Source organism: Barbus barbus, assembly GCF_936440315.1.
Source record: "Barbus barbus genome assembly, chromosome: 34".
NCBI classification, from domain to species: Eukaryota; Metazoa; Chordata; class Actinopteri; order Cypriniformes; family Cyprinidae; genus Barbus; species Barbus barbus.
The window spans coordinates 13,727,585-13,753,686 of record NC_136762.1 but is presented as its reverse complement, the minus strand read 5'-3'; the positions used below and the strand labels follow the sequence as shown (position 1 = coordinate 13,753,686).

At 37.4% G+C, this 26,102-nt stretch overlaps 3 protein-coding genes across 7 annotated transcripts in view; 2 read left to right on the top strand and 1 right to left on the bottom strand.

Annotated features, from left to right (window-relative positions):
* The first annotated feature begins 367 nt into the window (after nucleotides 1–367).
* On the top strand, nucleotides 368–6,838 carry LOC306854440 (uncharacterized protein). 2 transcript variants are annotated; one of them, XM_079392427.1, is made up of 5 exons: nucleotides 368–515; nucleotides 1,165–1,324; nucleotides 1,751–1,973; nucleotides 2,060–2,133; nucleotides 3,161–6,838. In XM_079392427.1, exons 2-5 carry the CDS (start codon nucleotides 1,178–1,180, stop codon nucleotides 4,535–4,537), a joined length of 1,821 nt encoding a protein of 606 aa, XP_079248553.1. In that variant the 5' UTR covers nucleotides 368–515; nucleotides 1,165–1,177; the 3' UTR covers nucleotides 4,538–6,838. The 2 variants fall into 2 exon arrangements, with proteins under 2 accessions (XP_079248553.1, XP_079248554.1); XM_079392428.1 differs by lacking the exon at nucleotides 368–515 and having other exon boundaries at nucleotides 1,076–1,324.
* A 1,487-nt stretch (nucleotides 6,839–8,325) lies between these two features.
* Nucleotides 8,326–10,960, bottom strand: LOC306854435 (uncharacterized protein). The gene is made up of 2 exons (XM_079392417.1): nucleotides 10,898–10,960; nucleotides 8,326–10,595 (listed from the first exon to the last, which is right to left on the bottom strand). Exon 2 carries the CDS (start codon nucleotides 10,568–10,570, stop codon nucleotides 8,531–8,533), a length of 2,040 nt encoding a protein of 679 aa, XP_079248543.1. The 5' UTR covers nucleotides 10,571–10,595; nucleotides 10,898–10,960; the 3' UTR covers nucleotides 8,326–8,530.
* A 5,010-nt stretch (nucleotides 10,961–15,970) lies between these two features.
* Nucleotides 15,971–26,102, top strand: part of LOC306854434 (MAP/microtubule affinity-regulating kinase 4-like) — a gene marked incomplete at its 3' end in the record, with an annotated part of 49,613 nt that continues 39,481 nt past the window's right edge. For 3 of the 4 annotated variants that reach the window (XM_079392412.1, XM_079392414.1, XM_079392413.1), the window contains exon 1: nucleotides 16,023–16,857. In XM_079392412.1, the coding sequence (XP_079248538.1) occupies nucleotides 16,807–16,857 (51 nt within the window). In that variant the 5' untranslated portion in view covers nucleotides 16,023–16,806. Of the gene's footprint in view, nucleotides 16,858–26,102 lie in introns of all 4 variants that reach the window. The other variant, XM_079392415.1, reaches the window with a different exon arrangement.

The window sequence follows — 26,102 nt, the reverse complement described above, 5'->3', positions numbered from 1 at the left end:
GAGAAAATGTCAGTATTTCATTGAGACTTGAGATTAAATAAACTGCTTAAGTATTGTAGATCTTGTAGTATTAATTTTCACATCCAGTTACACATTGTCGGTTAAAAACAAGAAAGTGGCTGGTAAAAACATTGAGTGGCTGGTAGATTTTGAAATCCACCAGCCACAGTGGCCGGTGGACAAAAAAATTAATTTCCATCCCTGGACTATACCATATGAATAAGAAAAATATATCAATAATAATGTAGTAATAGCTGTGCCGCAAATAAACTCCAATCCAGTGAGAGGCAGCAGTGAGCACAAATGCTTCACTACAAGAGAACATAGACGGTTTCATCGAGCGCACGCGCCTGGCCCGAAGTTGACTTCCGGTCTGTGTTTGTTTATCGGTCTGGTCAGTGGCGTCTACGCCTACCCCAACCCTAAACCTACCCCTTACAGTAATGCAGATGCATTAAATATTGTTGTTCAGCGTGAGAAAAAGGACGAAATATTGATGTGCGCAGTAAGCCCCGGTAGGAAAAAATGTCAGGACACCGGCTACAAACGCAGTTAAAGTTAAAGTGATGAGTAAAGTAGTTGGGCTCAGGTTATTGCGCAGTGGGATGTGTTTCACATACATTTATTTATTTGTGGCGACTCGCCATGATATAAAAAATGGCCGATTTTCCAAAAGGCTTCGTTGAATAAACATGAGCACGTAATACACGTTTAAAAATCAAAACGAGGCGCAGGTGTTTTTATATCACTGTATTTCTGAAGGAAGATCGTCTTTAGAAAATGTTCGATGTCATCCTGCATGTTATATACCTGATAAAGCAGCGTTTGTTAGCTCAGCGCTGCTTTGTGTAATGTACAGCCCAACAGCCGAGGAAACCTCTACTTCTCCCGCTATAAAGCGCCTCCTGTTGGCAGAGAACGAATTAGCATTTTTAATAAGTCCGTCCAAGTATTTATCGCTGCATCTCAGTCTGTCTGATTTACGCAGCAAACATATTTCTACTCTGGCTGTTGTTACTGATTCCATTTGGATGTCTACCGGAAGTTACGTTAGGGCCACAAAGTGCGCATGCGCAGTAACGTTTGTTTATGTTGTTGCCGTTGAAACGAGCACTGGAAATTCTGGAATAGCTTTATTGAAAATGTTATGATTTCGGTCACCAGAAACAGGAGAATAATGTCGTTGCTGGAGTCTGAGGTTGTCTCTGTTCTGGAGACACTCGTGAAGACAACAGTAAATGAAATGGCGAAAGTCATGGACTCATCAGGCATACCTCCACAAATGAACGGTACAGCAGACAAGTCTGTCACCCTGGACTTTACAGTAAGTGTACTAAAAGTGCACGAAATTACAGCTTTTCTTGCTTGCTGCGTTTGTCTTTAAGCTATACATCATAACCTGCATGACTTGATTAATATATGATTATATGTTTTTAGTAAATAACCTAACACAATTATCTCTGGGGCACAGAGTCACAGATAAAGTGATCATTTAAGCGTAATATTTAGCATTTTGTAACCTTTTGCATTCTTTAAAATGGTGATACCCAAATAACTTAATTTAGAGTTAATAATTTCATTCCGGTATCTCAGTTTGTTTACTAATTGACTGCATTAGTATAGCTCAGACATTGGGTAACAATCCTGTTATCAAAGTTATTGTAAGAAAAAATGATCCTGTCAGGTCCTAATCCTTACTGAATGACAGCTTAATGTAGGCTAATATAATTGATTTGTTCCTATATTTCAGACACAGTTGAACTCTGTGTTAGAACGTAATGCAAAGGAAGCTGTGGAGAAAATATGCCAGGTTTTCTCTGCACGTCTGCACAAAGAAATGATTCCAAGTGCACAGGATGATATGAAAACAAGACTGAAGCAAGCTGAGAAACAGCGCAAGACTCTACAAGGAGAGACTAATCTAACTGACAGCGGTCTTCAAAGAAGTCAGTCCACTGACCAGCTTACTCTAGGTGAGATTCAGTGCTTATGCTTCATCCACACCATTGTGCTTCTCAGAGCAAATCTTCAAGATTTATGATCTGCTGTGCCATTGCAGTCTCTGCGGAGAAAATCGCCATTGTTGTGAGCTGGGGACAGGAGGAGATCATCGACACTGACCATGTGGAAACAGTAAGTCATTCACACATAACAGAGTGCAACCGTTCGGTTCTGAAAGTAAAAAATATATTTTTTGCCATGTCTAATTGATACATTTTCGGTGAAGAATTACCCAAATTCTAAAGAGAAAATCATTCTCACTACACTCTGAAATTATTGAAATATTCATTATAAATTAGTGCTGTAAAACGATTAATTGCGATTAATCGCATACAAAATAAAAGTTTTTGTTTGCTTAATATGTGTGTGTGTACTGTATATTTATGTATATATAAATACACACACATACAATATGTATTTTGAAAATATTTACATGTCTATTTATATTCATATAATTTACATTATAAATAAATATATTTAATATATAAACATAACATTTTTCTATAATATATACATGCATGTGTGTGAATTTATATAAACATAATAAATACACACAGCACATACATATATGTAAACAAAAACTTTTTGGATGCAATTAATCGCGATTAATCGTTTTACAGCACTTATAAATATTTGAATATTTTGCAATTATGTTCAAATAAATAGCTTTATGCTTGTAATATGTGACTATGAGGCAGTAGTTTTATATGGTAACACCATTTATCATTATTTGGTTACAATTTAAAATGATGCATTAATTACACTCAGAGTTTATAATGTCTAATTCATCTCAGAGATTGTTGGTTTGGTTCAAAGTCAGAAACACTTTATTGAAAAAAAATTAAATCCTTCAGGAGAAGATGAAAAAAAAAATTAAGCAAAGACAAAAATGACTTATTGAGTACCAAATCAGCATATTAGAATGATTTCTGAAGGAACATGTGACACTAAGTAATGACTAGTAATAAATTTTCAAATAATTAAAAAATACATTCAAACAAAAAAAAGTGTAATAATATTTCAAAATATTACAAAACCTTTACTACAAAATATAACAAAACATTTTACTAACCCCAAAACATCCGATTTTTAGCGTATACCGCAGCAATACATTCCTTTCGTGTTGACCTAAATTGTTCTCTTTTTCTGTTTTGAAAAGCCCACTAAAACACAGAAGACGGCAATCATTAGGGCAGGAAAGTCAGCGGATTGTTCAGAAAACAGCAACCATCCTCAGTTTGTGGTGTTGCAGGACAATGATTCTGAGGATATCAGCTGCTCTGTGACTCAGGATGATGCAAAAGCATCTAGAAACTTGAATGTGTCAAAAATCAGAGGTGTGCGGGTGAGCCATCAGAAGAAAGGTAAAACGCTCAGCTGTAAACAATGTAGAAGGAAATTTGACTCGATTGTTCTGTTGAGAGCTCATCGGGTCGTTCATGTGGCGGCAGAGAAACCCTTTAGTTGCTTGCGGTGTCATCGGCGTTTTGGAAGTAAAGGCAGTTTAGATGTACACTACCAGCTTCATACTGACAAGAGCCCTTATGTTTGCAATCAATGCGGCAAGACCTTCACCGAACACAAACAGCTGAAGGGTCACCAGAGGATTCATAACGTAGACAAGACTTTTACGTGTCAAGTTTGTGGGAAGTCTTTTCATCAAGCTTACTGTCTCAGGAAGCATCTGGTCGTGCATTCGGGAGAAAAGCTGCATAAATGTGACATATGTGAGAAGAGCTTCAACTTTCGTAACAACCTACTTCGCCACAAGAGAATCCATACAGGCGAGAAGCCGTTCACCTGCCAGATGTGTGGCCGAAGTTTCAACCAGCTCGATTCACTGAAGGCACACCATCTAACTCACACCGGCGAGAAACCACACAAATGCAAAATGTGCAATCAGGGCTTTGTCCAGAAGTTTCTGCTTAGGCTGCATGAGGGAAAGTACGCAGAACAAAACGGACACCACTGTTGTGTATGCGGGATAGTTCTGGGTTGCGTAAACACCCTAAAAATGCATCTGCTGATTCATGAGGGACAGTTGCCGGTCAGTTGTACAGTGTGCAGCGAGACCCTCAGTTCCATCAACACCTTGAAATCTCACCAGCACAAACACACTGTGACTAACAAACACAGCTGTTGTTTGTGTGGAAAGGTCTTTCAGAGTGTGGCCGGTGTGAAAACTCACGAAAGGGTTCATACGGGAGAAAAGCCCTTTATCTGTTCAGTGTGCGGGAAGACATTTCGGCAGCAGAACTGCCTTAAGGCTCACCAGACCTCACATAGCGGTGAAAAACCTTTTAGTTGTGACACATGCGGGAAAGGTTTTTCCACCTTGGGAAATCTCCGTCGACATCAACGCATACATACCGGAGAAAAGCCGTTCAAATGCACCGAATGCGGGCGGGAATTTAACCAGTCGAATTCACTCAAAGCTCACATGCATATTCATACGGGAGAGAAGCAGTATGTGTGTGACAAGTGTGGGAAGAGTTTTGCTTATCTCAGAAATCTGAGGTGCCATAAATGTGTATAAATTTAAAGGGATCGTTTACCTGAAAAATAAAATTCTGTCATCATTTACTCTTGATATGGTAATGCAAACCCCTTTGGAGTCTACTGACTTTTATTGTATTGACAAAAAAAGACATTTCTAAAAATATCGTATCTATTTTGTGTTCCAACAAAAAGTAAGTAAATGAGTAAATGAATTAAAATTTTTGGGTGAACTATCCCTTTAAGTTACACAGTTTAACTTTTCCAAATAGTCCAGACAGGCTTATGTGTGTCTTAATTTCCATATGCTGATTTCTTTGTTTAGATATAAATATTTCAGTGTAAAAGATCCCTTAAAAAATTTTTATTGTACAGTTGATCTTTAAATTTATGTTAAGTAATCTGTAAATACTTTGACAAATAAATCAAAGTCAACATATTATCTAGTGATTTAGTCTTTTAATGTCTATTTAAATGGGCTGTCTTTTTTTTCCTTTTGTTATCTTGTAGGGCTGTCTTTTTAAAATAGGGAAATTAGTTTGATTTTACTGCACACATAAACCAAAATGAAAAAGAACTGTATACGATTGTGGATTGTGATCTTGTTCTGATCAAATCAGAACATCCAATTATAAGGGATTTTTTCTGTTCACTTTGAGGACAATTTTAACGTGATAACTTACCCAAATATGAAAATTCTGTCACCATTTGCTCATTCTCCTAACGTCCCAGATGTATGACTTTTTTTCTTCTTCTGTGGAACACAAACAGCTAAAATAATAATCCATCTCTGTCAGTCCATGCAATGTAAGTGTAAGTAAGTACACCCTTAAAGTTGACATTTCAAAAATCACACAAAATGAACGTGACAGTAATCCATATGACCCCAGTTGTTAAAATAATCTTATAAGACAAAACCATAAATTTGTGTTAAAAAAAATAATCACATTCGCGTTCATGAGTTCACTTAAAAGTTAGCACATTGTGAATCTCTTGCGAGAAGTCAAGGTCCTGTGTGATTCCACATCGCTTCTCGTGTGAGCTTCAATACACGCTTTCGTCATTCTGAGTGGAGTATCCCTTTAAGAACTGTGAGCAACATGCATATAATGCTATATTTTGATTAAAGGGTTCATGATCATTTATTTATAAATATATATATATGTGTATAAATCCTACATCATTTGTCTAGGTTCTAGTTGGTTACATGGTCTGTAATAGTACTTTGTTGATTTGACCCCATTTTTTTTATTTATATACTTGGAATATTAGTCAAGGCAATACAGTATTACTAATACTGAGCTGGTCCCACAACAGTCAAAAAATTATTTGTAGTGGATATTCTGACTTTGTCTACATTCATTTCCTAGATGTTTAATAATTTCACCCTATTTTAATTATAGGCCGATGATACATGGGGCAACTTTTTGAGCAATGTTGATGGGCATTGGTTAATATTGCCGTCAACAGACAACCATGTGAAACACTAAGCGCTATGACCGATCTAAAGTATCTAGATAGAAATTTGTTACCCATTCTCAGTGGGAAAGTGTCCAAGCAACATTGCTCAAAAAAAGTTGCCTGGAAAAATTGCTTAAAGATTAGCCCTGTGTATCATCAGCCTTAGTAATCACATTCATTGAAAATATTCTGCATTTATAACTTTAGATACAACAAAAACTAGTAAAATATAATTTAGATGTAGATGTTCCAAGGCATTTCCTCTTCTTCCACTCATCCTGAATAGACTATATTCATCTTCCAGTATAGCCAGCCTCTACATAAGTAGCACATTACAGTGATTAAATTATGGAAAAGGGTGGGCTAAAATTCTACATGATTGATATCCAAAACATTTGTCAAAATGTTAAAATGCCCCTATTATGGATTTTTGAAAATTACCTTTCATGCAGTGTGTGACACAGCTCTAAGTGGATGAAAACATCCTGTAAAGTTTTAAATCTGAAAGTGCACCATGTATAAAGTTAAAGTAGGTAAAGTAGTAGTTTCCCTGGTAAAGCTGTACACCGGTTGCACCAGCAGTTACAATTTAGCCTAGTTTTGATGTAAATGGGCACTAAGTTACAACTTACGCACTACTAAATATTTGTTCGTTGCACCATTACACTTAGTTGAAGTGTAATTCTACTGAACTGCATCAATATACTCTTCTTTTACCCGACAACCTTCAATCCTTTAGGCATATATGATGCTGCTGACATTTACACTCACGTACATATTAATAAAGAGAACAATATGTGAATAAACGTACTTTGTTTTTCTACAGCGCGCCTCTGTACGCTTCGGTCCGTGTTGCATAATAAACAAATGGGTTTTCTTATGTCTTTATTGATCCTTGTTTATTTCAATTACAGTTTCTGAATGTTATATACATATACAATAGCTTACATATAGACTAATGTCATTAATGTATCGGTTTTAATGGAAACTTGTTTTTACCGTTAGTACGTGAGGCAAAAGAAGTTAGAATGAAGGATAAATTCAAATTCATAGTATTTAATCAAGTTCTGCTCGCGTTTTTGAAGGTTTATATTGGGTGATTTAGGGTAAACGTCATATTATGCGACTACGCATTACTTTACGGAGAGTTTACGAACAACTGGTGCAACCAAATAATGTATTAGATTTAGTTACAAACTAGCTAGTAGTTACTAAGCCTCTGGTGTGGACTTAACGTTCTAATTTAAGTAAGAGCTTACGAATGGCTGGTGGGTGCAACCCTATCCTGGGGTAGGCAACATCGGTCCTGGAATGTCGCTGTCCTGTAGAGTTTAACTCCAATGCAATTAACCAGCGACTTGTTGCTGCAATTAACAGATGGGCTAGATTAGAACAACCAGGTCAACAAGTCATGCTGTAGTAGACTACTTGAAAAATAATCTATCGACCAATTTTAGAGTGCACTGTATTGATATTACTAAATTACTATATAAATTGCTAATAAACCAACAACTATATATATATATATATATATATATATGTATATATATATATATATATATATATATATATATATATATATATATGGGTAATAGTAAACCACTTTTTTTCTTTAGGACTACACCACTGGCTCCAAACACTAGGCAAACACTAGGGCTACGCAGGCAGGTGAGGTTTTTTTCAGGGTTGGAGCTAAACTCTGCAGGACACTCCAGGACTGACATTGCCTACCCCTGCTGTACACAAAGCAGCACTGCGCTCACAAACGCTACTTTATCAGGCATTACAGGCATGATGAAATGAAAATGAGACCAATCGGACCAATCACAGCAGATTAGCGTCAAGCAAAAGAGGGGTTTGGAAAAATGAATCGTTGAGTGAATTGTCTTGGGTGTCCTTGAGCAAGTAAGGTAAAAATAAATGCATATTATAAAACAATGAAAGTGTTTTTTGACCTTGCATGCATGTCAAGCTGTTATTGGAGACTCCCCAAAACCCAAATATGAACCTTTCATTACCTATAATAGGGGCACTTTAATCTTAATTTAATCAAGATTTTATATATATATTTGAATTAATGTAATTTTTGTCAGTTTCTAGTCATTATTGACAGGCTAGGCCAATAAAATGAAGTACACAGAAAATGCGATCAAACCTGTTTTGCAGAAAATTAACCACAGTTTGCGTCCGGTCATACATCCTTGTTTAGAGACCTATATAAAATTCTTAGAAACACTCAGATTAGTGAATGTAAGCGAATCTTCTCTTCGTTCTCAAATGAGTAAGTGGAAATTCCCTCAAGCAGCGTCAGCATGTGGCCTTAAATTGCATAATCCTGTCACACAAGTAAAGAGGCTGTAAGTATTTGGCATAGCAGTTTATTTATTTATATTATTATGCAAAACATTAAATCTCAGATAAATCATATTTCAGTGTTTTATGGAATATCATGTATATTGCTCCTCTGATGCAACAGTTGCATGCATTTCAGAGGTCAAAAGCATAAATCATGTGGTAGTTTCATGTCTCAACACTTTAACCACACAGATATCAGAGCACAGATAGCTAGGTTTTAAATTAAAAGAAAACCCAGAGTGAAAGCAATGAGAACCATTAATTTCTCTATGTTAAAAGAGATATATGCTGAACTTGCACAATGCGGTGATAATGAATATGGGAAAAGAGCTGGATAGGAAAGATATTGACCAGAGGAGCACATGGGTGTAGTTTTTACTAAGTGAGTATTATTGTTAAACCACTGACTTAGATAGAGAATAAACACACAAGAGCAATCCCATGGATTCCCATTAAGATTGAGAAGCGTTAGATTTGCTAGAGACATCAGAGTCCCTTTGTCCATATAGCGCAGTTGATTCAGTTTTATATCAAGTTCGCGTAACATCACTAAACCTTCAAACTGTTTTGGATGAATGTGCTGGATCTGGTTTCTGTCCAAATGGAGCTCTTCCAATCTGGATAGAGCAGAAAACACTTTGGTAGGCAAGTGTGTGAGCTGGTTGTTTTCCAGGTGGAGCCTTTTGAGATTTATCAAAGATGTGAAGATGTCATCTGGAAGTTTATCGAGAGCGTTGAATCTCAGATCCAGCTCTTTCAATGCAGACAGATCTTTGAAGGCATCAGAGGAGATGGAACTCAATTTATTGTTGGACAAATCCAGACACCTCAGGTTTGTAAGACCTGTGAAAAATCCAATAGGGATGGTTTCTATCTGGTTTTCATTCAGCAATAACTCCCGTAAATGACTAAGAGTAGTCAGTAGATCTGCAAAGGGTCTTGACAGGTGGTTGTTGCTGAGTTTCAGAGTCTGCAGTTTGACTAAGTGTTTAAAGGACCACTTTGGAATGTAGCGGATATGATTGTTCTCCAGGTTAAGATCCCTCAGATGATGTGTCTTTTTGAAGAGGTCCATGGGAATCTTCACGAGGTCATTGTTGGAAAGATCGAGATGCTTAAGCTTCCTCAGCTTCATAAATGTGTGTGAATGGAGCTCCGAAATGTGATTGTTGTCCAGTTGTAGATCATGCAAAGCTGAAAGTGGGTGAAAGAGGTCTGGTGGAATTACAGAAATATTATTGCTGTCCAGCTGAAGTTCTGTTACCCTGCTTAAGTTATTGAACAAGCCGTTCGGAAGCAGCATCAGATAGTTGTGATACAAATTAAGGCTCTCAAGCTTTCCCAAGTCTTGAAACACATGTGACGTTAGCATCCGCAACTTATTGAAACTCAGATCCAATGCGCCCAGCTGGGAAAGACCTCTGAGTGAACCATCAGACATGGAAAGAAGAGCATTATGACTCAAATCCAAATGCTTCAGCATGGGAATCTCAGAGAAAATGTACTCAGGAAGTGAAGTTATGGTATTTCTTTGAAGATAGAGGCTAGTAAGGTTAAGAGTGTCCTCAAGGACACCAGTAGGTACGGCAACTAGTCCATTTCGACTAAGATCAAGGTGATTTAGCCCTATGGCACCCTTAAAACTCCCATTACCTACACTTTTTAGGTTGTTCATTGACAGATAAATTTGATCTAGATGTGTGCAGTTCTCAAACACACCTACCTCGACCATCTCGATCATGTTATTTCTCAGTTGAAGGTCCTTAAGGGCAGGAGCTCCATCCAGGACTCCGTAGGATAAACTTAATATCTTGTTCATATTCATATTAAGGATCTGAAGCTTGGTCAGACCATAAAGGAACTTCTGAGGAAGTGTTTCAATGTAGTTGTCACTGAGATCCAACATTTTGAGGTTCAACAGCCCCTGAAACTGTCTTGGTGTTAATGTGCTCAGTCCATTTCCACTCAGAAATAGCTTTGTAAGATTGCTCATGCTCTGCCAGGTGGTATTGAGTGACAAATTGAAGACATTCTTGGTGAGATCGAGAATAAACAATCCTTCCAAACCTTCATCTGGGAGAGCTTGAATCATATTATGTGTAGCATATAATTGCTTGGTACTCTGAGGCAGAGGAGGGAGCTCCAGAAGTCTCTGGTCCGAACAAATGATGATGTCATAATCTTCACATTTGCAGGGTTTCGGACAGGCATCAACCACTGCGATGAGAGCCAAAACCATTGACAAAAGCCACAACATTTTTAATGATGTGATCTGCAGGAACCTAGAAACCCAGAAGTTAGATTGTGACATAATGTAAAACCTGGCATATGTGTATATTCAAATATTCTCACTTTCATTTTAAACAACTGATAATGAGTTACGAGACAGAATGAAAAAATGCTTTTTTTAGCAGTAGATCCATTCTCAGCCACCATATTTGCTCATTTTTCATTAGTATTTGAAATTATTAATCATGTAGCATATAAAAATTGAATAATGTGCCTATATGTTTATATACAATTTATGAATCAGCTACTTTGATATCTCTTTGAAATGACTCTTAAAGTGTGTAGACAGACTTACCTGCACAAAGATCCAGCCTGCAAAACGGAGTGCTTGTGAAAGTCGAATGTCCTGTATCACAATAGAATAACAAAAAAATTACCTGTCAGCAGAACAACTGAGCTTAAAAGGCCCTATCTGTGATGTCACATGCGATGTGTTCTTGGGAAGAAAAAAAAATCATTTTAACCACAACTGAAATCTCACCACAGCTTGGGTGAGCTCAACAAACATGTTAGATAACAAAACAATACAAACAGGTGAATGGAAACTGTGAATGACAATTACTGCTAAAGTTTTTAATGAAATACATGCATAAATATATTGATAAAGCAAACATGTACAGTAAAAACAGTGATGCTCTGGATTCTCAGCTCAATAAAGCATTCAGCATTCAGGGGGTGGTGGAGTCCTGTTTAAAAGCAGATGTAGTCCTTTTTTAGTCAGTTTCTCTGTTTTTTTATACTTGCCTTAAATTATGTGAAAGCTCTTTATTCACAGTCTGACAAAACAGGGAAATAAATGAATCCACTGCCCTTTATTAACCAATAGATGGCGCAGTTGAGAATAACGATGGCTTTTCTTTGCGCATTCAAAAGCAAATTACTTACAATGTCAGAACTGGAAAGTCAGTCACAATATATATGCCACATTGATAGGTCACAGCCTACCCATGACAAGATTTCACCGCACGTTACTGGTCACAAGATATAGTGGGAGATGGTTTTGCTAATGTCCAGCATAGTCCAAGAAGTCAGTTCAAGCCGAGACGCAGTTGGTTGATGACTATCAGTTATCCAGAAAATAGTAAATGAGGGATTGGTGGGGCTTTTGATTGGAGAGAGCCTGTATGTCACTTCTGAAACGTTGCTGTATGACCAAGATATGTGGCCGTTGGGCCTGTAAGCAGCACTAAAATCAAAACTTTTATTCAAATTCTGAATGGATTATGTAGCCTAATGTGAGCAAATAGTGCTTCCGTACAGTATAGTCACTAAAAAGCTGTCACTCACTTTATCGCAGTCTCACAATGTTCTGTTATCAATGAAGCTCTTATTTACATCATGTCTACACTTTGTTACAATGAGAGGATTGGCGAGCGTGCAAGAAAAAAAAATTGGCGTTTAGAGGTGAATGAATCCTGACTTACACAATGGGCAATCACAGATGTTCAAGAAGCCAACAGATATGACTGTGATTGGCTACATTGCTCAGTGCTACAAAAACAGGCTGTAAATAGAAACTTTTGATGCTTTCCACAGTGCAAACACAAATACTCACTGGAGCCTTTACCAAATCTGTTTCGACAATATTAGTATAGTTTTACTGAGGGTGCTTTTGACTGTGAGAAAATGCACATGTGGCGTTAGAGCCTGAAATCCGTGTCAACTGCCTGAGTGTGTTGCCTCTAGTAATTCTGTGTCTGATTTTCAATTTCCAACCTATTTTTGGTTCATTTTAAGCAAGCAATACTAATTTTCAGTCAATATTTGAGTTAATTAAAACAACCCAGCATGTTGGGTCAAACATTTAACCCAACCATTTTTGTAAAGTGTAGTCAATATTAACCATTATTAATCATTTAAAATAGATGTTACTTAATATGATATAAAATTAGCATATCTGTCTGTCTGTCTGTCTATCTGCCTGGTTAACAATATGATTAGTATACTGTATGTTAGGAAGTCCATCTGTTATGGAATTATTTTAAGCATCAGTTTGTGCAACACAACAATTTTCGTAATATGACAAAATCTTGAGAATGTGAGATTTACATTATTAAATGATATCATGACCTAAGGGAACTATTGATTTAATCTATCACAGGCCAAATATATTTGTTTATCTTTGTTTTGTTTTCCCCTGTTTTGTCTATGTGTGTTTTCCTGTTTATCATATCAGTATCAAACACATCCTCATTATGTTTTTTTTTATTATTTAGTCTGAAATTTATTTAAGAGGGGTTCTCAAACATTTTAATGCAAAGCAAGGACCATAATATTTGTGAGCGATTCCCTTCACAAAGCTATATTTCATAAAGCCCTATTTATAACCATAAATCAAATTATTATATATTTATTTTATATTAAATGATTGCATATTTTTCTACTCATATTAAAGCAATTCTAATTCAAATCTTGCATTTGTGTAACATTTTTCATAATAATTATGATTCCAAAGTATAGCTTTACAAAAATAGTAGCATAAAACCACTGAGCCAAACATGACTAGAAATATTATAAACATAATATCTAAAATAAACTAGAGATCGACCGATATATCGATTTACCGATATTTTCCCCCGATATTTAAGCATTTTTCCCTAATCAGATATCGGTTTTGTAATATTGGATTCACCGATAAATACCGCCATCTTGTGGACGTTTTGAGAATTGCGCGCAGGATCGAGACGAGACAACAACAACAACGGTGTGCAGGTACTTGATTTGCTGTAGTTAGTAAACTATTTAATATTACAGTCATTAATGCATGTTGGAAATAAAAGCACTGAATTGAATTCTCTCTGTGGTCTATTAGTCTCGTGAAGTCGGAGTCAAGTAGATAATCCGTCAAGTCCTCTCCCAATAAAGACGTAACTTTGCATGAATTAAATAATACAGCCATGAATGATTGCATGTTGGAAATAGAAGCACTGAATTTAATTCTCTCTCTGTTGTCTATATGTTCATCATTAGTCTCGTGAAGCCGCTTTCATATTGCAGTTCACTCAGCGGTTGATGCTCAAGAAATGCTCAGCACGGCCACCGCATGTAACTTTGAACAAGATTCACTTTTTTGAAGCACCTTAAATTGTATTAACGCTTACTATATAACCATTATTTCGTTTATAAACCTCTAAATTAATACAACTCTATGGAAATTAATTATCTCCGCGATCGATCGCAGTTTGAGTAGCCTATAGTTCTGTGTAAATGCATAGATAAAGCGCGCTGTCAGCAGCATAATTTAGAGCATGCCAGTTGAGAAATGCAATAAAATACAATGCTTGTTATATTCCAATATTCCAGAGAATATTATTCCGTGAATTAACATCCAGTGAATTATTCTTCACTCTTTATAGCCTATTAGCTTATAAACCTACTAAAACTGTAGTTAAAAATCCTGTCCTTTATTTATTTTCTCCATTTGAAAACATTAGACATTCTACGTTTATTTTGCTTACTGTTAATATTAGTGTTGCTGCTAAAGCTTTTTATTAATAAAATGTTTTTTATTGTTGTAATACGAAGATTAAATTTAACATGACAGGGCTCAGACTGCGACCAAAATGGTCATTTTTTGCGAGTTCAAATTTGATGTGGTCGCAGTTGTACGAGTGCCAGGTCTGCGCTGCTCCAAAGCGTCTGCTTCATACAGCGCGTGCTGCCAGCAGCAGCACATTATAGCAAGAGTCAGATTTCACTGATCACGTGAAGAGAGGTGCTTTCAGCGCGAGCGCGTCATGGGTAGAGCCTGGTGCGCGTCGCGGACGGAGCGCAACGGAGGATTTTGTTTTCAAACTAAAGTAAAAGACCGCTTCTTAAACCAGAGAAGGTGAACATGCTGGTGTTCTTGTAGAAAAAAACATACAAGTCCTGTCAGCTACAGCCAGTTTAGTTTTACTTTTCTTTTTGTTTTCGTTTTGAGAAGCTTGTTATCTTTGCTGTTTACCTCACGTTATGCTATGGAGGCTTTCCTTAAGTTAAAAAAATATATATTAATATTTATTTGCTTCCTCAGAGTTTGCTAAACATTCTGTAATATACTCGGTATGTAAGACAGCATGTGATGTGTCCTATGCCATGCCTCGTCTTATTCGTTTTTGTTGATAAATGTTATGTAAGCTAGTTTGTCATTGTCAACTGTTTTATTGTTGTTGTGCTTTTTAATTAAGAATAACAATGAATCCATCTTTTGTTTTAGTCTTAAAAAGTGAAAGGTGTATAGATATAAACAAAACAGACAATTACCTTTTCTTCTAAAATGTGACACCAAGATCGCAAATTTGAAAGTGAAAGCGCACGAAAAAAAGGAATTCCTGATCACAAAATTTAAATAACAAATAATACCGATGAAAAAGAACGAGTTGAATGTTGAACACTTTCATTGCCATATAACTATAAACTATGATAAAAGTTCATCAGCATGCATTGATAAATCAAATGTAGCAACAAAAAAAAAAAATTGCAAAAAAATTGCTACCAAATTATGTGCTCGTGTGACCAACTGAGAAAGTTAGTGGAGTGAGATCAGTGGGAAGAATGAGTCTAGAGCCCTGCATGAAAGACTGTTAATTCTCAAAACATGTTTTGTTAAGATGACTGAAATGAGAAAAAACCAAAGTGAAGTATGGACTTACTTCACGCAGTCATTTATTTACTTTATAACAGTAAATAAATATCGGTTCTGCATATCGGTTATCGGACACATAAACACGCAAATAATTGGTATCGGTATCAGTTATAAAAAATCAATATCGGTCGATCACTAAAATAAACTAATTTGTTTTATATTTTAATAATTTTAAAATTTAATTTATTCCTAAATTGGCAAAGTGGAATTATTCAGCAGGCATTATTCCAGTCTTTAGTGTCACACGATCCTTTAGAAAACATGATGCTGATTTGGTGTTCAAAAAAAATTCTTATCAATGTTTAAAATGGTAGAAAAGTTTGTTTTTGTGGAATATATATTTTTTAAGATTGTTTGATGAACAGAATATTAGAAAGAACAGCATTTATTTGAAATATAAATCTTTTGTGACATTAAAATGTCACTTTTTAATCAATTTAATATGACCATTCTAAATAAAAGTATTAAATTCTTTCAAAACAAATCTTATGGCCCACACATTTGAATGGCATTATATTATATTATTTGTGGTTGATGACATTTCTCTGTAGTAGTTTTGTATATCCACAAGTCTTAATTTAGCCATGCAGAATATATGTCATTGTTCATAGATGCATCACTTTCCAAGGACCAGGTTGCACTAGCGTACAGTGACCAGCTGGAGGAGTGGTAGACATTTATTTTGGCATCCCTGTTTGCCTGGCGATGAGTTTCGGTACTTGAATGAATGAAGAGTCAGTCAGTGTGTTTAGGACCATGGGGGAAGGGTGTGTGTGTGTGCGTGCGTGCGAGCGAGCGAGCGAGCGAGCGCCGCAGCCCTGCCCAGCCTATTCTCTCTCCTGACGTCCTTCCTTGATGCCAGTGTCACACGCTGCTGGGGATGAACATTTTACAGCCACTGTACAGTTTTTATATTTGGGAACATTGACATACCCTGCCTCTTCGAAAAGGATATTGTTCACTGGTCTTTGTTGGGACGGGAGTGCGCTCGAGATGCGCTTAATAGTTTGTATTTCGTATCGAACCCGCTGTTGTTTATTTATTAATATATTGTTTTCCTGGAAATGCACACAGATGACTCTTTGAAGGGGACACTGCGTCCGTGGGAGTGGTTTATTTTTCTCTGTACAACCCAGACTTGAGAAAATGAGTCTGTTTGATTCTGCGGTAGCTCATTTTTTCTTCTTCTGTTCTGCTTTTGTTTTCTTTCTGTCTGTCTGGTGATTTACAGTCGTGATCCTTGAGGATTCAATATACATTTCTGCAAACCAGACGCTGTATATGGACATGGTATGAGGACAGTTGATCGAGACGCTAAGGACAAAATGATCTATTGTTCCGGCTAGCCAAACTCCCACAGACATGAGCATCATATAGCCTTTTTTATTTTATTTTTTATCTTTGTTCTCATCCCACCAGTATTGCGCGAACCATCCAGCAAACTTAACCGACAATGTGGATTGTTTAAGGGAAACGCTGTACTGGTGGTCCGAGGGGGCAGAGATAGCCTCTTGAATTGCTGATTCAATTAGCGATCGCTGAAATAAAGCCAAGCGGAAGCTGAAGCTCCGGAGACGATGTCCTCACGCGCCGCGCTGCAGCCGGGGAACGACAGGAATGCAGACCACGTAAGTGAAAAGCGTCCTTACGTCGTTTTAATTCCGCTTGACGAGCAACGTTTGTCGTCAAAAGAAGTGATGCGAAGTGAGACTCGCGAATCGGTTCTTTCGAACCGCTTCGTTTCAAAGGAATGGTTCAAAATAACAGATTCAGCGACTCATTAAGACATCCTGGGATGACACATTACAGTTTATGTCACGTATTTCTGTTTATTAAGGTTTTTCTATTAGTATGATCATTTCACGTTATAATTCAGTTTGTTGCAGCCACTATTCTCCTCATAAAAAAAAAATTATTGATGTAAAACAAATAGAACATAAAATAAAACTTTAGTAAAAAATATCGTTTTAAAACTGACTCTGTTTTGTATGTGTGTTGATAAAACTGCAGTCAGACATACTCAAAAGTATTTCCATTTGTAACATTGCTTTTGGCCGTTGGTCAATTAATTGGTTCAATCCACATGCTCTTATCAGTTTACTATGAATCGCTCAAAAACCGATTCAGTCGAATTCTTCAAAGAGTCAGTTGAACCGATTTTGTGATTCTTCGAAAAGAATCGAGTCTAAAGAACGATTCGTTAATAGCTCAGTCAGAATCACTGACATGAGACAGCAGTGGGGCTGGAGTTTTATGGATAAAAATAAACAAACTAAAAGGTTACATTGACTAGAACATGCATTTTAAAATGAACAGCATCCTGCCACTCAAACACTGTCAAAAATGACTATTGTTGAGTGTATGTTTCTATGACTGTCTTTGTTGTCGTTTTGCTCATGGAGTAAGAAACTTTTAAAGACTATCTATAGCATTTAATTTGTGGATGATTCGTTTACAGTCATTTGAGGTCTTTGATATGCATGTTGTGCAAAATGTTCTTGTAAACTTCAGGCCTACGTGATGTGAAGTTAACCCACTTCTTTTCATGGTTAGTATAGTGTGAATTCAGGTTTTAAAGCCAAGCTATGCCTTGTATTCATAGACTGGGTCATAAGCATCAATATTCATATTAGTGGTTGATCAATATAGTTAATGATTTTTTACCGTTGACGTCCCCCAGTGTGAGATATTTGGTTACATCATTGTGTGTATGCCAAACTGCAGTTACACTTATTGCATTTTTGTAGTATTCAGTGGCATATTTATGCTTCTGTTTTGTTGTATCTTAATTAAAAACATAAAAAGTTGGCTTTGTTAATTATGTACACATGTGTAAGTAAACAGATGCCAGACAGCTTGTTGTAACATATTTAACACAGTGTAAAATATATCAAAACAATACAAAAACATGTTTGCTTCTCAAGCTATCAAGGCTTGGCCTTATTTTTACACACAGTTAATATAATTGATATTAGGCTTTCATTCACTTGCATTTTGCAATTCGTATGTCTGTGTATCTTATTAAAGGCCTGTTCAGAATCAGAATTAGCTTTATTGCCAAGTACGTATGCACATACGAGGAATTTGTTTTAGTGACAGTAGCTCCACAGTGCGACAGAATGACAGCGACAGGACAGGACAGGACATAGATAATAATAATAATAAAATAAAATAATAATAATGGACAAATGGACAATATTCAAAATAGCACAAACACAATATACAAAATAGACAATTCAGTATGTACAGGTATGTTAGGTGCAAATTTGAAATGTAATAAGTATGTGTTAAATAAAAAATAAAAAGTGTGATAGTGTTGTGTGTTTCATGTTTATTGTTAAGAGTTAAATGTTCATGAGATGGATTGCCTGAGGGAAGAAACTGTTCCTGTTTGGTCGCTCTGGTGCTCAGCTCTGTAGCGTCGACCAGACGGAGTGTGCTGGATGTGAGGGGTCCAGAGTGATTTTGCCAGCCCTTTTGCTCACTCTGGATAAGTACAGTTCTTGGAGAGCGGGGATGGTTGTACCAATGATTCGCTCAGCTGTCCGGACTACCCTCCGTAGTCTTCTGAGGTCAGATTTGGTAGCTGAACTGAACCAGACAGTTATTGAAGTGCAGAGGATGGATTCAATGATGGCAGAGTAGAACTGTTTCAGCAAGTCCTGTGGTAGGTTACACTTCCTCAGCTGGCGAAGAAAGTACAACCTCTGCTGGGCCTTTTTGACAATAGAGTCAATGTGAATGTCCCACTTCAGGTCCTGAGCGATGGTGCTGCCCAAGAATCTGAATGACTCCACTGCAGTCACAGTGCTGTTCATGATGGTGAGTGGGGGAAGTGCAGGGGGGTTTCTCCTGAAGTCCACGATCATCTCCACAGTTTTGAGCGTGTTGAGCTCCAGGTTGTTAAGACTGCACCAGACAGCCAACTCTTTAAACTCCTGTCTGTAAACAGACTCGTCACCGTCTTGGATGAGGCCGATCAGTGTGGTGTTGTCTGCAAACTTCAGGAGCTTGACAGACGGGTCTTTAGATGTGCAGTCGTTGGTGTAGAGGGAGAAGAGCAGTGGAGAGAGAACGCAGCCCTGAGGAGCTCCAGTGCTGATCGTACGGGTGCTGGATGTGTATTTTCCTATTGTCTGTCAGGAAGCTGTTGATCCACTGACAGATGGAGGTGGGCATGGAAAGCTGAGTTAGTTTGGGCAGGAGGAGGTCTGGAATGATAGTGTTAAAGGCCGAGCTGAAGTCCACAAACAGGATCCTCACATAAGTCCCTGGTCTGTCCAGGTGTTGCAGTATGTAATGCAGTCCCATGTTGACTGCATCATCCACAGACCTGTTTGCTCTGTAGGCAAACTGCAGGGGGTCCAGTAAGGTGTCCAGTGATGTCTTTCAGATAAGCCAAAACCAGTTTTTCAAATGACTTAATGACTACAGACGTTAGGGCCACAGGTCTGTAGTCATTAAGTCCCTTTATCTTGGGTTTCTTTGGGACGGGGATTATGGTGGAGCGTTTGAAGCATGAAGGGACTTCACACAGCTCCAGTGATCTGTTGAAGATCTGTGTGAAGATGGGGGCCAGCTGGTCAGCACAGGATTTCAGACAGGCTGGTGTCACACCGTCTGGGCCTGGTGCCTTCCTTCTCTTGTTCTTTTTGAAGACCTGGCGCACGTCATCTCTTATCTGCAGTTCAGGTGTGGGGGAGACGGGGGTTGCAGGAGTTGTGTATGGTGTTTTTTCAAACCTGCAGTAGAACTCATTCAGATCGTCTGCCAGTTGTTGATTCTCCACAGTGCTGGGGGATGGTGTCTTGTAATTGGTGATGTCTTTCAGACCTTTCCACACTGAAGCTGTGTCACTGGAAGAGAATTGGATCCTTAGCTTATCGGAAAAGAAAAGGCAATCATACTCCTATTCATGTTTATGATTACTTAGAGATTTATTAATATTAAGTAGTATAGCATTAAAGGAATCACTCAAAACTTTTCTCGTCATCTACTCACCCTCATGGAGTTCCAAACCCGTATGACTTTCTGTACTGATTGTTCTTTTCCATTCAAAACCAATGGATGTGGACCCTCTTTCTTACTCGTGTTATTGCTTTATATGATGAACAGACTGAAATTAAGTAGATAGAAAGGCAAATAGTGTTGGAAGTGAGTTAGTGATGGCAGAAATTTTTTTTTTTTGGTTCAGCTGTCCCTTTAAGACAGAAATGGCCAAATTTTACTACAAAGGGACAAGAATGAAACTTGATTGAGGGTCAAAAGTAAAAATCAAAGGTCATCAGGAGCCAACTTTGGTCCGCAGGCACTGTTTTGTGCTTTAAGACATACAAGATATGAAGCTGAAAAATTTTAGAAAAGGTGGCAAGATTGTAGCAAGATAGAGTAGACTGTTGTAAATATGGGTTTCACACATTATGCAATTAACAGTTCAGAAGTGCTGTCTCTTTTTCCACTTAAAACCGTCACATAACTTGCGGTCGCTGTACTTACTGTTACCAAAGCTCTTTATTATGTAAGTGGAATGTCAGGTATCAGTTTACTTGGTTTAAGTATTGAATAGTTCATAAGGAGATGTAAAAGACATCTGCTTTCCACATTGTTACGTCATATGCCATACTTCGATTGCTTGGGAGAAAGTTGATTGCTTGTATTTATTGCTACTGTAATCGGAAATCGGATTATGCGTTATGTAAAAACTACTGACCCACAAAGGGATTCCTAAACTCAGTGACTCAGTGGTGAACGTCATAGATTGAAAAATAAAGAATAAAGAAAAAGGAGTGGTTGGCTATGTGAATGAAAAATGAAGAAAAGTCTGCATAGTTTGTGCTTAAGTTATCCAGCATGTCTGCAAGCACAGACACAGCAATAAGGCATGTCACATTGAGGCACGGCGAGGGCTTCTAGAATGATGAGAGCTGATGAGAAGAGGGATGAGATAGAACACAAAGCAAACACAATAGAAAATGGATCTACCAATCTGGGAGGTTATGTAAACTCTCTGTCTAGCCATGGAATAAGAGTGGAACGATGATGTCAAGACAAAGAGCCTGCAAGTGAATCCACAGATTCCATGCAGGCCAGAGAAACATCATGTTGTCTGAAGTTGCTCAAGACTGGGCCAAATAGAGAAAAAGCCCAGGACATCCAGTACATCTTAAAGGACATTTTTGAAAATGAATTCATGTTTATTTACAAGGTTGAATTTGGACTAAATGGCAGCCATCTTGATAACCATCATATTGTAACCGCTTTACCGAGAAAAATGGTAAGGATGGAAGAAAAGAGGTTGGAATTGCATCATCCTCTTTGACATCCTCTATTGACCTAGACTCTATAAACTCGCACTACTGTTTGATTTTTAATTATGTATTGAGGCTTGCAACATTTACAGCAGAGCAGACACTTTAAAAGATCTCTAAATCAGCTAAAAGTCTTTGGTGTGGAATGATAAATATGTATGTGTTGGCTACTGTGGGCATTTAGCTTATGCTGAAGTGTCAAAACATTAAAAGAGGAAATTGATTGGTAAAGTATGCATGTAAGTGTCCACGCATGTGACTTCCTCCTGTACTTCCTCATTGCTGATCTTTTACATGTTTTTACATGCTATTTACAATATAAATAACATCTATCTGTGTTTAGAAATTTGACCCTCTACAATGAGGTGATGAGGAAAAGGGATACATAGCATTATTCTTCTATACGTAAGGGCTAGTAATAAGAAGATCCGGCTGATTCAAATTAACCAATAAAGGGAATAGAGTTGTAATACAAAGCACTTTAAAATAAAACACTAAAAACTAAAATCAGTTTTTCAAAATGCTAAAAGTGAATTTGCATCACAGCTTTATAATGTACAATATGAATGTTTATTCATTTTGAGATTTGCTGAATATCACATTTAACAATGTTATTAAATTATTAGTGTTTGTAGATATTAACTTTGGTAAATGTTAAATGATGGCAAAGGTCATCTAATATAAAAATAGGGATATTGGCATCATTAAATATCCACTATTCAGTGATTTCAATCAATTAAAAATCTCTAATACCAGCCGATAACTGAGTAGCGATATATTGTGCATCCTTTGTAAAACATTTACCGTTGCTCAGGCAAAATCCAGATATTTCAGTAGGAATCTACACAATTTGGAATTTACTGTGAGAAAGAAAGGTTTTTCCAGTTTGTCTTAAGTTAGTCACATGAATTTGAGGCATTGATCAACAAAACTTCTTTATTAGAAGGTGACTTTGTGTGCAGTGCTTCATCTATCACTTTACTGTTTGCAATAGACAATGGACTTTATTGCCTGCAAAATTTTGCTAGTTTGACCTTTGGACCTTAAGATGTATAAGAAGTCTGCCATCCTTGGCTGTGTGTAGCACCTACACCTTCGCGTTTCTTTCTAAAGGATCCCAGCATTTGGAGAGAGCGGCAGGAGTTTTTATCAAGGTTGCATTGTTTTAGTTTGATCGTAACATTTTGATTGTTTTTTTAACCTGTCACAATTGAATGCAGAATTTGCAAACAAGTTTCTATTGAAGATGTGGAAACACAAGCTATTGCACCCAATATCAAACTGGCTGCTTGCATGTGAGCACTGTGTCTTGTTTCACACGCATAAAGTCTCAAGGCACAACATCAACAAATAGCGTTTTTAAAATGATTTCCTTCAAGAGAAACACAGTATCACCCTCAGTCTAAACGGCCTCCACTTTCAGCCAAAAGAAATTCACTAAGAGGATTGTTTTTTATTGTTCCTCAGTAAAGCAGGAAAGCTGATCCAACGTGGAGGTCAGATAGGCTGGGGAACCACAAGCCTTGTGGCTTGTTTCTGAGGAACTAGTGAAACCTAGGCCTAGACACTCATGTTCTGAATAAAAGAGGTTATTGTGTCTGTTGTATGTGAGGAAAGTAATAAAGTTGAAGGGGTGTCTTTTATAAAGAGAAAACCTATAGTATGCCTTCTTCATAGCGGTACTAGTTTGCTGTGGTGATGTTATTGTGGCAACATCATTTGTGATGTTAGGTGCTGTCTATGAGTCAGCGTAAATTCACACTTTTTTTTTTTTTTTTTTTTGTCCAGCTCAAGGAAATTATCTTTCGGTTTGGCTGGTCACTACAAGTAAACATGTTTATCTAGTCTAACCTTTAACTCTGAGCATGTTTTTTTTAATCAAAAGTGTGTGTTAGACCATGAGCAACTATCGCACAATCGGCATGTTTTTGTTCTCGTCATTGTGGAAGTATTGCACCAACCCCCTGTTTCGTTGCCACACCGATTGTTGCTCTTGACAACTGATATTGATGTTGTCTCCTTGTGTATTTGGCTAATGTGTGTGCGCATGAGGGGGTTATGTTACTAGTTGGTGGGGAGGGGGGTTGCGGAGTACGGTTAGCAGATGGGCCTCAGCTGGGGCTTTTCTGTTTGGCCCTCTCATCTGATGCCAAGGTGAGACTTTTGCTCTGTAGTCATGAGGATTGCTGCCTGTCTGTGACTGCTGCACCATTAGTTATTCAGATGGGTTCGCTCATCATGACATCGTTAATTACCAGTGCAGGGTATTATTGATACACATTTACAGATTAAAATTAATTCACAAGCTCTTGATTCAGTTAACTCACAATGTGAATTATATGTTCAAATTTGTCTGTCAAAGTAGGACTGTCTTTCAGTTAAAATATAATTGAATTAATTGCTTGATATGCTAAATAATTCATCACATTTGTTTGCCACGACTGGGTATTGATACAGATTTTTGGAGTCATTTTGATTCTGATTCATAAGCTCTTAATTTGATTCTGATTCAACTGGATTTAATTCAGTTATATTGTCCATTTTTGCATGCTGTAAATCATGCAGGGTAATGTGATTCAAACAGTCTTTTTGAACTATTTGTTAAAAAAAACCTTGAGTCAAACATTCAAGTCATTATTTTTGGGAACCGGGCTTCACTAGTCACATTGTGTGGTTTTGATCCACTAAAAAGAACCGCTACAGAAAAATAATTTGCTTGTGAATTGGACTACACTGATCACTTTGTATGTTTGTTTTTGCATGTAGCCTATTATTATTGTGGCTGAGAAGACATTAAACATGAAATAGACATTACACAAAGTAGCTTTTAGAGTCAATATATTGTTTTTTATTTCCATATGAGTGATCATAAGCCTATAAAGAGTGACCAAACCAATAAATCCTTTTACACTGAACCTGTTTAAGAAGCCTGTAGCTTTGCTGCTAGCATTTACTCTGGAAGCCACACCAGAAAACCGTTACGAGGAGATGGCACAACATCTATTCAAGACAGGAAACCATGCAAGTTTGAGTTTTGGCAGGGCTCTTTACACCTGGCTTGGGCGTACACCTGTTTCCCTCACATCAGCACAGTATAGCATAGTGATAATGTGAACAACCAAAGCTCATTGTCACACATTAATTTCAAGGAAACGCTGTGAAAGAAATCAGCACAGAGGAAACTGGTGCAGCAGCAGTGCCAAATGCAAACCTTCACAGAATAGGACAGGACAGGATATAGATCCCTGTAAATGGATTTGGGAGTAAGTCATAAGATGCAATAGCAGGATGTATGGCTGGATAGACTGACCCTGACCCATCTCTACCCCCTTCACATGTGCTCCTATCCTACCCTGAGCAGGACACCACCCAGATAGGCTGTCTGTTGTCTCAGTCTGGGATGGGTCTCTAGAAATATGTTGTGTGAAATTATGTCTTGGCATCTTTATTAACTACATATTCCTACCAATAAGTATGTCTAAATGTGCAGTCATAATTAAGCTTCACTCACAGTTAGCTACACTCTTAAAGATTCCTTTTTTGGCATCTGTGGTTCCATTAAGGGCCTTTAACGTCACAAAAAATTCACAAAAGGTTCTTTATAGATCATTAAAATGTTCTTCACTCTAAAAAAGGATTATTTTAGGAACTGTTCTCTAAAAGGTTCTTAGGGGAACCCATAATGCGGTGTTACACAATTGACAATGGTCTTTTACAAATGTGACTGCAGAAGTGAGACTGGTATGATTTGTGCTTTTAATAATATATTTACATGACATAAAAAAATAGATATTGCTTTATTCAGACTGAAATTGAACTTTTAAAGTGAAAGTACTAAGTGGGAGGAAACTGAATATCTAAATGCATCATCTTTTATTGTTTTGTGGTCATTAGGTCCTGGAGCTTTCTTCCGCCATCTAAACCATCTATTTCAGTGGCATATTGGTTTTGCTGAGAAACCCCCATACCCCTGCCCCCACCTTTCTCATATAAATGGCAAGGGCAATCAGACAGAGAGCAGCAGTGGAACAATCAATGTGTGTGATTTGGACAGGGTGGGGCAGTGGGAGGTGGTGGAGGAAGATGGGTGGGTGACAGGCGATGAGGTCTATGTCAGCAGGAAATGGTCAAAACTGTTGGGAATATCGGGTGTGGGGATGGAGTCATTATGTGAATATAGAAAATAAAGATCCTCATTTTGATATGCTGTACAAGCAATGAATCACATTTTTTATTGAAATGTTGTATTAAGATCCATTCTGCATTTGCTTGACGATTATATAGGGTTCAGTATTCACACAGAATGATACAGTTAGCATCCAACTAAGAATGCCACATGCGTCATGTCGCGCCAAGGTGTGAGTGGCGTTCAGGGTCACAATGCATTCCTGGATAGATTACATTTAAGATTTAAGATCTTGGAAACAGCCAGACATGAAACATGTCAGCAATGTATAGCAAAGCAGAGATTAGCTTTCCTTGGAGAAATCACAAAGTTTTATAAGGTTTAAGGTTTTCATCTAATATTATATTATGTTTTATTTTATTTCAGCTTTATTTCAATG